General features: G+C 35.3%; 1 protein-coding gene across 3 annotated transcripts in view; it reads right to left on the bottom strand.

The window, feature by feature from the left end:
- Positions 1–5808: 5808 nt before the first annotated feature.
- The window catches only part of LOC122793622 (membrane-spanning 4-domains subfamily A member 4D-like), a 254571-nt gene continuing 244263 nt past the window's right edge, over positions 5809–16116 (bottom strand). For all 3 annotated transcript variants that reach the window (XM_044061812.1, XM_044061813.1, XM_044061811.1), the window contains one exon: positions 5809–6234. In XM_044061812.1, the coding sequence (XP_043917747.1) occupies positions 6172–6234 (63 nt within the window). In that variant the 3' untranslated portion in view covers positions 5809–6171. The remainder of the gene's footprint in view (positions 6235–16116) is intronic.

The following is a 16116-nucleotide window of genomic DNA, read 5'->3' as shown; positions in this document are numbered from 1 at the left end:
TTTGCATGTGACATAGTGAACGTATCCGGCAATGTGTGTCATAGGCTGATGTGGATAGTATTAAAAGGGCATGAAGTAAGAAGAAAAGCTATGGAGGTGTTAAAATCAGTACATAAAATCTCATGGTTGCTGGTGATGGTGAATGGATGAATAAGAAGAAGGTTTAAGATGTTTGGAGGGATGACACAGGTGTGCCCTTTAAGTATGTCTTTGTTTGTGATGACTATGAATGCCATAGAGAAGATGCGTGGGAGTGAGATGGAAGAAGTGAGATGTGAAATAAGAAATTAGGTGAAATTACTTTTGTTATTATCTTATGCAGATGATTTAGTGATGAAAGAGGTAGTGGTTAGAGCTAATATGTTAGAACAGAAAATAGCACTACATTTGAATAAAGAAGAAAGTAAATGCATTGGTTTGGCAGTGAACATAGATGTATGTATTTATTTATTCATTTTATGAATAAGATTAGTTCATTGGCTTAAGGTTTGAAAGAAGTGAAACAGTCTTAGTGAATCAGTAGTAATAAAAATTACAACATTTAGGAAAATAACAACATGGCAGAAAGCATTTCAGTGGTCGAAAAAACACAAAAACAAGAAACAAGTGCAACCAGAAGGGAAACCAGTAAAATACAAACGCACTTGTGAATCAGTATGTCCAGTGCAAAATAAGCAATTTATTAAAAGTATTTTAATAAATTACTTATTTTGTACTGAGCATACTGGTTCACAAGTGTTTTTGTATTAAACATTTCAGTGGTATTATTTCTTAGAAAACAAAATTTAAATGTTTTAGGGAAATTAACATATTTATAGGGAGTATCTATGTTTCCTATGAAACTAAATAGGAGTTGTTACAAATATATTCCATTTTTTTTTTTCTGGGCGTCAACAATGAATTCTGTTCAAAAGCACTGCTATTAAGCATCAAGGGGTAAATGTAGTTACTCCAGTAGAATTCATGGCATCAGTGAATCTTCTCTAGGTAATAAAAACAGTGAAATTAATGGGAAAAAAATAAATAGTTAAATTTAAAAAAAAGTGTGGAAATTGTGATGGAAAGGGATATGATGGGAACATGAAATATTAAATAAAAGACAAGATATAAAAGGAGAAAGGAAATGATGATAAAAAAAAACATTTACTGTTTTCATAGGAAGGGTAAGATAAAGCGATAAAAGAGGTATTTTAAACTGGCAGAAAAGTTATGACGGTTTTAAGAATTTGAAGATTTTTATAAAAAATAATGACAGCTAAATTACATTTGAAAGAGAAAGTGAAATATAAAGTTGAGGAAGAAAGAATACCATTACTGTAAATAGAAATAACTTCACAACATCGCTTTTGGACTAGGAGAAAACTATAAAGATGATTATTTCAAGAATATTTATATGACTATGGTTTTGTATACATTTTGAATGGAACGCAATGTACATGTGGATAAACAGAGTAAAATTTCAATGGCAATATAAAATCTGAGCAAAAGAAGAGGTATGGCATTGTTATACAATAAAGTAAAAAGGAATGGAAAAATAATGATGGAAATTAGAAAATAACTAAGGCAAAACAGGGGATAAGGGGTTCAAAAAAGAAAAATAATGGTGTAAATACTATAGCTTAAAATGTTTATGAACTAATGAAATGTATGTTAATGAAAATGTATGTATGTATAAAGTAAACCTTACTCTTTGGTAAGTGTTGTGGGATAATTTACATCCATCTGAAAAACCAATGCAGCACACAAAGGTATCAAGTATAGGTAGTCACGCCTTGTGAATATTTGCGTTTATGTACCAAATAAACTGCTGGTGCTTTCATTTTGGATTGTGTTTCTTGCTTTGGGTTTCACTACCTCTACTTGGTACCTTTGTGTGCTGCATTGTTTTTTTTTTTGTCGTTTTGGGTACCTGGCCTCTTGTGTTTTTTACATCCATCTGAGCTACAGCCAACTCAGGCAGAAGAAACCTTAGTTTAACATCTCATTCAAAAGGTGGCATAAATGTTACACAAATAAAAATGTTATGTTTAATACATCTTTGCTAGTTCTCCTTTTCCTGGCCCATCCAATCCAAGATTTCTTTGGACTGTGGAAATGACTTTCTTTAAAGATTCAGTACCAATTATGTAAGAGTTCTTAGGATGTTCATAATTAGTTTCGTTCTTCTCTAAATATTATACGTTTGTTCTGTGGAACTTTCCTCCCTGCGACTCTGCTGAAAATGAGCTTATCACCCAGTCGGACCATTCTGGTAAACAAATATTAAATAAAATAAAGATCCAGTCCCCATTTAGTTTTACCAATATGCCATATATTCATACGTTTTGTTTACTCCATTTCTATCATCTGGCTTTTTTTAATGCATCTTAAATGCATAGAATGGTGCTACAGTGATACTTGCAGACTTTTAGCAGAAAATTGCAAGCAGAATGGTGTTTGTAATATTGTGACTACAGCCATGAATATACCCACAGCATACCCAGACTCTGCAACTTTCTACCTTTGCGCTTACTGACCATTGAAACTGTGCTAAATAAATATCTCTAGATTCAGCTGTGACACTTAATCAGTTTTATACTGAATAACTTACCACTGGCAATCTGTATATATCACTTTCTTGCATACTGAGAGTCATAAATCATTTATATCATAAGTATGCATATTACACATAGGGCTGTTTTGTATGTACAGACTATGCAGAGAAACTCATATGTACTTTTTAGTGTATTTATTTGTTAGCATAATTGCTGATGAATTTCACCATGTATTTCATTAAGCTATTAGCCTAACGTGTTTGCACTCATATGACATGTCAGAAAAGAAGTCTGAAATTACAGAACTATTCTGGCTGAAGAAAGCAAAATTCAGTCTCAACAAATCACAGTAAGATCACATTTACATTGTCTAACAGAATGTCCATGAATAAAATACCCTAAGAAAGCCATGGACAAATGGATGATCATGTGGAGCCTAAAACCAGGTAAGAGTAAGGCTGCCTAAATCCAGGTATGGTGGGATGTCGGTGAAAAATCTGGGCTACCGGTAAAGCCTTGAGAAAGGCTGTGCATACCCAAGCGCTTGTTGTTGAAGGCTGAGTTAGCCTTTATAAAGCCTTCATATACAGGTCATGGTTCCGGCTGGTAAGTATAGCCTTTATAAAGGCTTCGTATACAGGTCGTAGTTCTGGCTGGTGAGAGGTACCGCTGATGTGGCAGCTAGAAATCAAAGATGTAACACAGAGAGAAACAGAAAAACAGGCAAAACAACGTAAATGTGGCTCGGCTAAGGAGCTCTGCTCACCGTGGTGGCAAAAAATCAACGTAGTCGAAGTTGAAATTCTGGAAGGTCATACTTTATTGAAGTAAAAAGTACCAGAAGTACAAACACCATCGAAGCGTAATTCCTTAATGGAAAGAGAGATCTTGAGGATATCATTTTATAAGAGCACCCGGGGATGTGTCAGTGTGGGCCAATCAACAGTGGGTGAAAAAAACATTATTGTGATTGGGCCCAACAATTAGACATCACACCTTGCAATCTGATAGGTTAGAAACCCTAAGCCAGCTCATAGGTGTATGAAAGCAAAAGGAGAGTTTGGTTGGCAGAATCTCTCATAACCTCCAATAGTGAAGTTCGGAAAATAACCAAAAATAGTTACAAAATAGTTAAAATAGTAAAAAATATAGTTAACTAACCCTTGCTGGTAAAATACATTGTTAGGCTACACTTTTCAAAATCTTCATCAGGATGGTGGATGACTTAAAGGAGCAAAATAAGCAAAGCCGAGCGTACTAGTGAAATAGCAACAACATGTATGTAAAATAAGAAACAAGCTAGGTAACCAAAACAAGAATATATTTATGATATAGAAAATGAATCAAAACAGTTAATAACATGAAAAATACATGAAAAATACAGTTAATTACATGAAAAATACTTTAATATTGGATTGTCTAACAAAATGAATATTCATTGTCTCAACTTGTACATAAAAATACAACTGTATGCATTGATTTAATCATACCATCTGTTGTCATATACATAGATGCATGTACACAAGTATACAAACAAATACATGCATATGTATAGGTATATGTATATGTATATGTGCACGTAGATAGGTAGATGATAGATAAGTGACACAGATTTGGTCATGGCATGCATTTATTGCATGGTGCTTTTTATTTTTTTTAATTTTTGTCACTGTTGCAAGTGGTCACATTATTTTACAGCCAAACTGCAACAGTTTTAGTTCGACTGTAGTATACTGTCAGGAGTTCTCCTTTTTTCTGTGGTTGTATGACCATGAAGTTAGTGAATTTAATTTATGGGGGTGTGGGGGTATAGCCCACATTTTGGGAATGTGGGAGACAAAGCCCCCACGCACATAAAAGCAAGCTTCTGGTTATTTTAGGTGATCACAAATGTAACACATGTGCTTCATTTGTGATCACTTTATTAAAGTTTTTAGTTGAAAGTGATCACCGATAAATTTGTTCAATATATTTACTGCTCATGAAAGTTCATCAGCAATCTAAAGATGTATACGTGCATGTGTGTGTGTGTGTGTGTGTGTGTGTGTGTGTGTGTGTGTGTGTGTGTGTGTGTGTGTGTGTGTGTGTGTGTGTGTGTGTGTGTATATATATATATATATATATATATATATATATATATTTTTTTTTTTTGTTTTGTTTTATATATATATATATATATATATATATATATAATCTAAAGCCTGACTCTCACATGACTGACTTTTAAAAGCCCGAGAAGAAAATCACGAAAGTGCAGAATCCAGAGCATTGACATTTTACAAGGGTGAGTAAATACGTGGCCAACTATAAGCAAAACTCATGCTGAGGTAAGTAAAACTCACCTAGGTGGGGGGCTACACATCCCACACCCCCTAATGTGATACGCTGTGAACCCCACACCCTCCCAACTAAATATACCATCTCCAGGATCGCATTACATTGGTGAACAGGACATGTTGGCCAAGTGTTAACTTACACTAGTTAAACATCGACATTCAGGTTTTTGCACTTTCATGATTTTCATCTTAAACTTTTGAAAGTCGGTCATGTGAAATTTGGGCTTTAGAAGTAGACTCATATATATATATATATATATATATATATATATATATATATATATATATATAAAACACACAGATATGTATATATATATATATATATATATATATATATATATATATATGAATCTATGTCAAAATAACCAATTACCATAACATCGAGTTGCAAAACGGTGAGGCAGAAATTATGAAAGTTTATATTCACAAATGCGCAGATCTTTGTTTTTCCTGGTAAGTAAACAATCAGCCAACAACTTAGAAAAACAAACCAAAGCAAATAAAACCCACCAAAGTGGGAGGCTTAGCCCCCCACATCCCCTTCAACTAAATATACCAATTCTGAGATTGCACCACAGTGGAGGAAAGGGCAAAGTTCACCACATTGGCCAACTGACTCCTTTTGGGGTGAAAACTTACAAAGATCTGGAAGTTCATAAATGTAAACTTTCGTTGTTACCATCCTGCTGTTTTGCAACGCGATGTTGTAGTAATTTATTATTTTGATATAGATCCATATATATAGATATATACAAGTGTGTGTGTGTGTGTGTGTGTGTGTGTGTGTGTGTGTGTGTGTGTGTGTGTGTGTGTGTTATACACACACACCAATCTAGACAGAAATACACACACAAAAGCACACACGTTTATTTATGTATAAGTTCATCTCAACAGAAACACCTGCATAAAAAGTCTGAGACATGCTAAGAAGCATTGACTAAAAGTGACACAGCAGAGTTTTATTAACCAGAATTCAGAAAGAGTATGCTTAAGTACATATATTCCAGAATGCTTAACAGGAACATTTAATGTGTCTGATACCAGATTTTACAAATATAGTTGATACCATTTTAGTTTAAATGTTCTCCTCAGATCTGTTTTGCCTTTGTTAGCATTCAAAATATCAAGACAGGCATGCATATGTTGCCTAAAGTGACATAAAAATAAACATAGAAAATATTTTTAGTAAAGCTATACAATATTATCTGTATAGACAGTAAGACATAAAATGTAAAATTTCCCTCTGCTTTAAAAGACTTCATCAGGAGGTGGGCTTATATATCCAATATGTTCTGGTTGGACTATGGAACAGGTGGGACTGTGTGTGTCTCTGGATTGGCATTGTACTGCACAACAACCACAGGCTACAGAAGAAAAAAAACAGTGCTTATTACTTGCAAAGCAGACAAAACAATTTATTCTTTAAAACTGCTGTAATTTACTAAAACTGGTAGTTTCTGGAAACTATGATTTATTATCTGGAAATGTCATTTCTGTAACACTTATCTCTGTGTTCAGTTCATTTCCATATCAAGTATTCTACCATGACCTGCTGCTTCTGTAACCCTGTGTCTGTGCTGTGGACTGCACAGTGATTGGTCTCTGCTGTGGCATGGCTATTCAATCCTGAGCACATACTGTGAGGCTCTAACACTAGACAATCTAACATATACAGCTTTAAGAGCAAATGTACCTCTTTCCTTTAATATCAGTATTGTATCTCCAGACTACCCCACAGTTTACACAATCTGACTTAACCACTGTTCCTATAGTGTGCTTTCAGAAGATTGTTTTCCACGTGAGTCATACAGGAAGAAGCAGGACTATGGCCATTTTGATCTCTTTTTTCATGTGATGAAATGCAACATCATAATGATAACAGTTTTTAATAATCTCACTCCAAAATAGCAACATCACTTTCATATTATACTATGCATGAAAATGGAGCAACATTAAACAGTGCAGAAGCCATGTCTATTTATATTACAGCCAAGGTCATGGTGTGGTGGATTGGATAAGGACAGCTCAGGACAGCACAGCCTACTTAAGCAGGGCCTGTTTCAAATGCCATTGTTTTGTCTATGTGGCCCTTGCTGACATACACTGTGGCTGTAGCTGCACTGGTTCTCAGGTGACTGGCCTGAGATGTGCATGCCCAGGTTGTCACATTATGCACCACAAGACATGATGGCCCAGTCCTTCAGACTTAAACTTCAGTAAAACATAGTATGGCAAACCTCTGCATTTATGTTGTGCATTGCACTGTTGTGACAGATTTTGCTTATATTTCTATAAAAATGATTTTTGAAATTCATGTCTGCATCAAAGAAAATGTATAAAATAGAAGAAATACTTGACATTTTAAGAGGTGTCTTGTAGACTAATGCTCATGGGATATGTAGAACTACATAATGTTTTTGAATTTCTTGTTATGCAGGAAATGACTGGAGGGTAGTAGTGTGCATCTCTTAAAGATGGACAGCATGACCTCACTAATGATACTTAAATGAACTGTAGTCATATTGCTGTGCTTTAGTTCATGCACTAAAGGCATGGTAATTTCAGTTGACCACACTGCCATGCTGTTTGCTTATACCATGTTTATTAGTCACATTATGGAACATATTCCACACTCTCTTTGTGAGTACCATGTTCATTCTCACTGAGGGTGACAGCATGTGGTGAGTCGGTGGAAGATACAATGTGTTACTAATTAAATAAGTTGTACTTGAATATTAAAACATGCTGATGTGGGACAAAAGTTTAGGAACACCATGTATTCACTTGGTGAAACTAATTTCTCATGGCACAGCTCTGCATTGCATAGTTGCCTCTTTCAGATTTGGCTTCATATTGCAATTCCGAGACTCATAATTATGAGAAAAAAATAACAAAACTAAAGGTGAACAGTGAATATTGACAATCACTGTTCTCCTTTAGTTATTTTTTTGCAGAGGGCACACTCCACTACAACCTCCAATGTACAGGCTGCACCCCTCTACCCTGTTATATTTATATATCCTAAATCTACACCACTATACCTCATAAAAAAGAGAATACTCTGAAAGGGGTCTTGGACTCAGTATATGCAAGTACCCGTTTTTTGTAAATTTATTTTTGTTATTCTGCAGCTCACCCTTGTGACCCTTGAAATCTAAAACTGTTACCTTCAGATCACTAGATTACCTTTTTTGTAAAGATCCAGCTAGCTTGTGCATTACCTTAACTTACAAGTGCATTGTGAACTAATTTACATTTTACTACTCCCACCTTTGCTTTCTAAGTTGTTGACTGATTTTGTTAACCAGCCACTTTGAGACTACTACTTTCATTTTAGTATTGCTCCTTTTTTCTGATCTGAAATGCTTTACAAGACCCTCATTAGAATTCTTAAATGTTATGCTCACTATAAAGGCCTTGTTCTCAGTAGCAACACCCTAAGAAATGTGATTCACAGAAAATAATGTAACTAGTCACATAACTGGCATTTTACCAAGTACCAAATGGTTAATGTTATACAAACAATATACAAATGAGCAAGAAAAATTGCATAACACTTGTATGCAATTCATAATTCAGAGAAGGATAGGTCAGACACCAGAGCCTTCAGTGGAGACCAAACTGTAACACCCAAAAAACAAAGGTAACAAATTGAACAAAAACACAATTGCACAGCAGAAATATAGCTACTGCTAATGACACGCAGAAAGGTTAATACTGTATTCCATTGCATAGGAACACACATACACACACACACACACACACACACACACACACACACACACACACACACACACACACACACACACTCAAACACATATACACATGCAGTGCATGTAATGTCCAGTGACAGCTCTTTCACAATGGTGCTCTCCACTGTATGCTACATATGTCATATAAACCACGCCAACATGAACCTATATATAACATGCCATATATGGTTTACTATCGTTTGTTCAAATGACAAAACATTTGCCATTCGAAACAATGAAAAGTAAACCCGAACAGAAACATTCTGACTGGCCACAATGTCAACCCAAATGATCGACACATTTAAGTCGACATTTTTACCGAAACCATCACATGATAGCCATATAGGAGCTGATGTAAATCAGACTCCTATATGACATATCACATTTTTTCAGGGGGGGGGAAGCACTCCTGCACCCCCCTGTGAGGGGCTGCACCCCCATCACCCCCCGCTACTAATATATTCTAACTCCAAGATCGCACTGCACTGGGAATATGGATGAATTTCCAATCCCCACTGTACCGCGATCTCCGTGCAGATAGTCAAATACACTTATGCGAATGCACTACTGCATTCACGTAAGTGTGTTCGACTATCCCTTCCATTTATGATTTGTGCACAACATTCTGATTTTTGGCAGCAGTGCTGCGACAGACTGTCATTTGCACAAACCATAGTAAACCTATATATATATATATATATATATATATATATATATATATATATATACAGAGAGAGAGAGAGAGTGCTACTTCACATGACTGAAGACTCAAAATACTGAAATTCATTTTACTGAGACCACATTACCTAAATTTCACAATACTGAAAACTCATTTGACTGGGTATTATCATACTGAAAGCTTACAATGCTAAATTTCTAAACATCAGATTTTAAGCCATACACATAATGTGTGCTTCCCTTCACCTGTGACTTGCTTGTGATAAAAAACATTGCTGTAACTTAAAGTGTCATCTGTCAGAATACTGATAGTAGCTCAAAAGTAGTGTTGTATTGTTTCTAAATGTGGGTATGTCTCTTTATATTCTTATGGAAAGTATCTAAAGTAATACGGCAGACATTTTGTGTGCTCCTGGCAGTAGTGTCAGTGTGTACAGTACTGTAAAATATGTAAAAAGTATATGCCCTTTTCCAAACTGTGGTGCAATCCCGGAGTTAGTATACATAATTAGCAAGGGTGTGGGGGGTGCAGCCCCCTCAAACATAGTTTGTTTTTTTTATCGTCCAGTTTTTTTTAAGAAGGTAAGTAAGTAGTTTTTATGTTTTGGAAAGAGGTAGTCATCGGTGCTGTAAGTGTGCATGTCCAGGCCTTAAAATCAGGTATTTTGAAATTCAGAATTGTAAGCTTTCAGTATAATAATACTCAGTCAAATGAGTTTTCAGTATTGTGAAATTTAGGTATTGTGATCTCAGTAAAATGAATTTCAGTATTTTGAGTTTTCAGTCATGTGAAGTAGATCCATATATATTACATATATAGAAATGTATATATATATATATATATATATATATATATATATATATATATATAGATATATATATATATATATATATATATATATATATATATATATATATATAAATACTAACTCTAAGACTGCACACTTCTCAGGGAAGAGGCATATTCCCCAACCCCAAGAAACATATATATATATATATATATATATATATATATATATATATATAGATTATTGCATAGTTCACCCATTACATTAATATTAATATGACTTTTTTGCCAAACTGAATATTTAACATTTTGGCAATTATGTAACTCATTACACAGTTACTTACCCACCCTAATCCAGCATAATTAGCCCTAGAAACCAAAGTGACGTAGCCGCTTCCTTCCCTCTCATTAATATTAATGCTATACTTCCTTCCCTCTCATTAATATTAATGCTATACTTCCTTCCCTCCCATTAATATTAATGCTATACTTCCTTCCCTCCCATTAATATTAATGCTATAAACACATTTGTGTAAATTTAGACTTCTGCATTCAGAGGCAACTGTTAAACTAATTTTATTTGTTAACTGGAGTTAAACAACCTTTGTTTTTTACATAAAAAGTGTCTGCATGCTTAAAGCTGCATGCAAACACTTTTTCTGCAAAAAACAAAGGTCATTTTGTCCCTTTAGACATGATCTTCAAGCAAACCATTGCATCTGTTCTCTGTAACATTAAACTTTGTGTTGAAGCACACCTTTATAAAATAGCAGCTGAAATAACCCATATATTGAAGATGATCCTGATCAGTCACCCACATTTCTCATAATATCCATGACATTCATTTACTTCATATGCAGAATTAACAATATTTCAAATGGCTGGTTGACCAGTATTCAAACACCATCATATTTCTAAACAGATTAATTAAGGAAATTTATCCAAACATGTCATTCTTCTATCAGTACTCCATAACAGTTAAAAAACTCATAAATAATGGGCAGAGAGTGCTGTGATTCCACTCCAGAATGAGAAAACAACATAATCTTGTCATGTGCTATTGCAGCATTAGACCCAACCATATCAACTCTTCCCAAGGTAAGCACTGTTATGGTCGAGTCTCAATACAAGGGACATTGATTTACTCTCAAGTTTGCTGGAATACCCTGACACATATGTCTTTTTTTTTGCCCCCAGAGCTTTACAGTCATCAGTGTGTAAGAAATTTATTTAACTAAATTAGAATGGGATTAAAAAATCATCCCTGATTTCTTCCTGCATTTACCATACTCGTAAAAGGCTTTAATTGCTTTAAAAGCCAGTAAAACACTGCACATTTTTTTTGCAACTTGTAGTACACTGACTAGATAAAATGCCATGCACTAGAAAGAGTTATGATTGGGTCTCACTGATCATAACCTATTATTATATGTTCTCAACATGGATTCCAAGATTTACCTTGAGAGGTTAGCTGTTGAGGTGAATTTCTTGACATTCATGTTTCAAATACATAATAATGTGGTTATGATTGGAGACCCAGTCATGACCATCTTTATTGCTTACCATCACTAACATTATGGATAATCTCAGAAGTATTAACATACCATCATCCTATAGGACCACTCATGTGCTCCCTGTAATTTTCTCTTTCCAAACAACTCTCCCAGAAAGCATATAACCACAGTATTGTCATCAGTATCTTATTGTGTTTCCATTCCATTTCAACTGTTTCCAGACATTTATGATTTTTAGTGCATCTCTCCATTAAAGATTCCTTGCTCACATAGTACAAATCAGATATAAGTGTCCCATGGTGGGGCTGATGTGAAGACCCACACCCCAGTGAGGAAAAACACCTTGAAAATGGAGCTAACACTAATTTAAAGGAAATACGACTTCACTGACCTTCCTTATTTCAGGCAGAAATTGTCATTTGCTCCTATTCATAGCTGAACAAAAACTGGAAAAAAAAATCATTGTTGAAAGTCTAGATACTTGGTTTTCCAGTGGTGATGACAACTTGTATGCTTTCTCAAGCCCCAGGCAGTATTTGAAGAAAACAGTTCTTAGTTTCATTATTGGCTTTCACAAATTTATTATAGTCAGACTTTCCTCTTCTTTCAACACCTCGTTCAGTCTCATATTGCAAACTTTTTCTTGCCTTGTCGTCAAAATCAATTAGCATGTTCTCGGTACAAACTATACGGTTATTTAATTCCTTCAACTTGTTTCACATCTCTGTCACTCACTGCTGTAAAATATGTCATATTGCTCCTTCAAATCCTCACTGGAATCATTGTCTGAAAATGTAATTTGTTTTATATGATGATGATGATTCAGAACCACAGTCATCTGCTGCAACACCACTTCATTGTCCCTTCTTTCCTGGACCTACACAGCCCCTTCACTTGTCAAAAGTTATTCTTTTCATTGACAAAAAGCAGAAGATCTGAATACTGACCCTGGTCATCTGAGTTGCCACACATCTGGATCTGAGGATGTAAGCTCCAAAATGACCAATTTAGAAATCACTAGAATCAAAACTGCATTAAAGTTGGACTAAATACTCAAATAATTACTTAAAATATTAAATTATTTCAAATCTGCTAAAGATGGTGACAGATTTTATGAAGCAGCTTGAAACTTTCTAAAAAAATAATTAAGTATAGATTGCTTATCTGCTATTTAAGTTTGTGTGGTTTTGAATGGTACTTGTTAAGCAAATCAGTCAAAAAACGTAAGGCAGAAAGGCCTAGCTACATGCTAGTAAATAATACAAAGGAAAACAGAGAACAGTCAAGAAAAGGAAAACCTATAGGAAACAGTATCGTCTAGAAGAGAAGTGAAGAAAAGATGCATGTCAGGTGATCCAGGGGCAGGGTTTTTACTGAAGAAATATGGACTGACAAAAAATAGGGAAGCCACCAGGGTGAATAGAGGAGCTACAGAAGCTAGTGGTTTGCCGGTCAAATGACAAAGAGATAAATAGAACTGTAGAATATGGGGAACAAGAAACAGGATGGGGTAGAAATGATGGGCTGAGGCTATGAAAGTGCAGGAACAGTCTTGAAGGAGAAAGAAGAAGATGGTAGTTGCAGCTAGGAAAAGGATACCAACAAGAAGGAAGTCAAGTTAGACAGAGAGGGTCAGAAAGGACTGGGGAGTGTGAAAGGGAAGGCAGAAACAGATGTGGGCTTCCAGAAATCAACATCAAACTAAAGCAGAAGAGAAGTGGGTAAAGAGGAATACCTGGTTAGAAAAGAGAGACATAGAAGGAAGAATTCAGCAAACTGGTGTGTTAAAAAAACTGCCTCATCTACATATTATCTCTACTGCATGTCAGAATGGTCTGATACTAGTGTTCAATATTATTATGCTTATGGATATATGTTCTTGTTAGCTTAGAAGTTAAAAACAAAATATCAGTTTATACATGCCAGTATTTCCCACACATAAGAGTGGTGAATATGGAAGGGGAAAGGTTCAAATTAGACTGTTAGTGACACAAGACAGCAAGTAAAGAAAAGCCTGTTGGGGGACAGAGGAGAGGGTTTAATGACTGGAAACACATGACATGAGATGAAATGCTGCATCATCTTTTTGGTCTTCACAAGGTCTTTAATATGGTTGACTACTAGATGCTAACGGAAACCGTTTGCTTCAACTGGTTTTGACACAAAGGCCTTGGAAAGGTTTGACAGCTATTTATCAAACTGCACTAAATGTGCAGTCTGAGAAATTGCAGTCTCACTTCCAAAACTAGTGAAGCCCACATTGTCAATCAAGTCTATCACTGGCCCTGTGCTCAAGTGTTTGTCAAAAGAAGTGGTGACAGGAGCACAAGGTTCAGCTTTACCTGAGGTCATACAGCTGGCGACTCTTTAGGTAATCACCGGGGGGGGCTCAATTTTTTCATAGTGGAAGGGGCTCCATCAGTTCAGATTCCCCATAGTAAGTAGGCCTAGTCTCTTGTCTGTGAAAGACAATGTTTTGTTTTGTTTATTGGCAGGTTACCCCAATCATACTCTTAGGCAAGAACTTTTTGAAGGATTTTCTCATAGGATTCCATTAAAGGCTAGAACATTGCCTCCGTTTCATACTTATAGTAACCTATGGTCAATTGAAAGCAAAGAAAGGGAGTTCAGGCTACTTCTTACAAAGAAGATTGCAGTGGGCAGAGTTTTTGGCCCATTTTCTACTCCTCTGGTCCCTTACTTTCAAATTTCTCCTTTTGGTTTAGTACCTAAAAATAACCCTGGGAAGTTCAGACTCAAGACTCATTCATCACTTGTTTTACTCTCCTGGCAGCTCAGTCAATGACACTATCTGTAGAGAGTCTGCACAGGTGTAATATGCCATGCTACAGAATGCCATGAACATCATTAAACAATTAAGAGATCTTTGGCTGGATAATGCTGATAATGAGTCAGCCTTTCATTTAATTTCAGATCATTCAGCTGACTGGGGGTACCTAGGGATGAAAGTGGCTGGAGACTTTTTCATGGATTCAGCCAGGCCCATGGGATGTTCCATGACTTGTTCCACTTTTGAGAAACTTAGTTCTGCATTACATTGGGTTTGGCAGCAAAGGACCCCAGAACATGTGGCAGGCCACTATTTGGATGATTTTTTATTCTTTGGAGAGGTTAGAGCAGGGATAGAGATGGCTCTTAGAACCTTTGTTGAACTGTGTGGGGCACTTGGTGTCCCACTGATGGAATGCAAAGTGGAGGGACCTGTTTTATTGCAGATCCTTCATCAGTTCTGAGATATGTATACACTCCCTCCTGCTCAAGTACCTTTATGTCAAACTCCTGTTCCAGATTGACATTTTCTTGCAGCCTTGCAGCTTTAAATGTTGCCTTTGTACATTTACCAAGACAAAATGACATTCTTATATCATCTGAGAAAGTTTTAACCACTTGCAATTGTGCTTTCAACTCATCTGATAACCTATGCATTTTAAGTAATTCACAAAAAGTAGATCAGAAGTCTTTAAACAAGGTTGTTTTCTGTGAGCCAAATTGTAACCATAGCCTAATGTGTTAAGTAAAAAGCTTAATGGGTTAAGGCCAATACAAAAAAAAAAAAAGTAGTGAAAAAGAATTACCCTAAAATATCCCTGTTTGAATTTTTATCCCTGTGATAATAATTTGGCCATTGTCATGGCTTAGCTGTAAAATGGTTTGCCACTGTTTCATAGTTGCTTCTATTATAATTGATCAATAAAAGGTGTATTTCATATATCTGTATGCATTCTTTATCCATGAATCTGGGATTTTTGTCAAATGTTTTTTTTTTTGTTTTTTTGTTTTTTTGTAATCTATCCACAACATAGTTAGATTCTTTCACATTTTACAATTTTCTATTATGGTTTTATTTAGCAACAAATGATCTTTTGTTACTTTTTGTTCTCTTGCCACAATTGACTTTTTTCTAAATGACTAAATTCTATCAGCATCAATTCCAATATACAGTTTGTATATCACTGGAAAGCAAGTGATTGATTAATTGGTTAATAATTCTTAGGATGGCTCAAGGGTTTACTCTTAAAGAGGAGTATCATTTTTCCTTTTCTTAACCAGGTTGTTGTCCAATTAGGATGCACATATAAACAATTCTTGCTGAGAGCTAAATCTTTATGAAAACACCTTAAAAGTTATAGCCAAAAGTTATATACTGCACCTGGGCCCAGGACTTTCCAGTTAAGGGCTTTTCTTAATTTTATTTCAATTTCTCTGGCTGTTAACTTCATCCCATTTCATATCCTCTACATTAGAAAGCTTTACTGTTTATTTTAATGTTTCTATCCAGAAGATGTCCCACAAAGTCTTATTTCTTTTTTGGTGATGTTTCTATTCCTTTTGCTTCATTTCCAAGCTCTCAATAAAACTTTTTTTGGGTTGTTAATGAAATAGTTATTTTGTATTTGCCCTTTATATTTATCTGCATATTTTCTAAGTTTTACTGCCTGCGGTGATATTTTTAGTTTATTATTTGCAATAGTGTATGATAGATTCTGGTCTGTT

The sequence above is a fragment of the Protopterus annectens genome, chromosome 2.part0 (genome assembly GCF_019279795.1).
Source record: "Protopterus annectens isolate FY-2018-M chromosome 2.part0, PAN1.0, whole genome shotgun sequence".
Classification (NCBI taxonomy): Eukaryota; Metazoa; Chordata; order Ceratodontiformes; family Protopteridae; genus Protopterus; species Protopterus annectens.
Note: the sequence above shows the minus strand (reverse complement) of the source record. Positions and strands in the feature narration are given on the sequence as shown.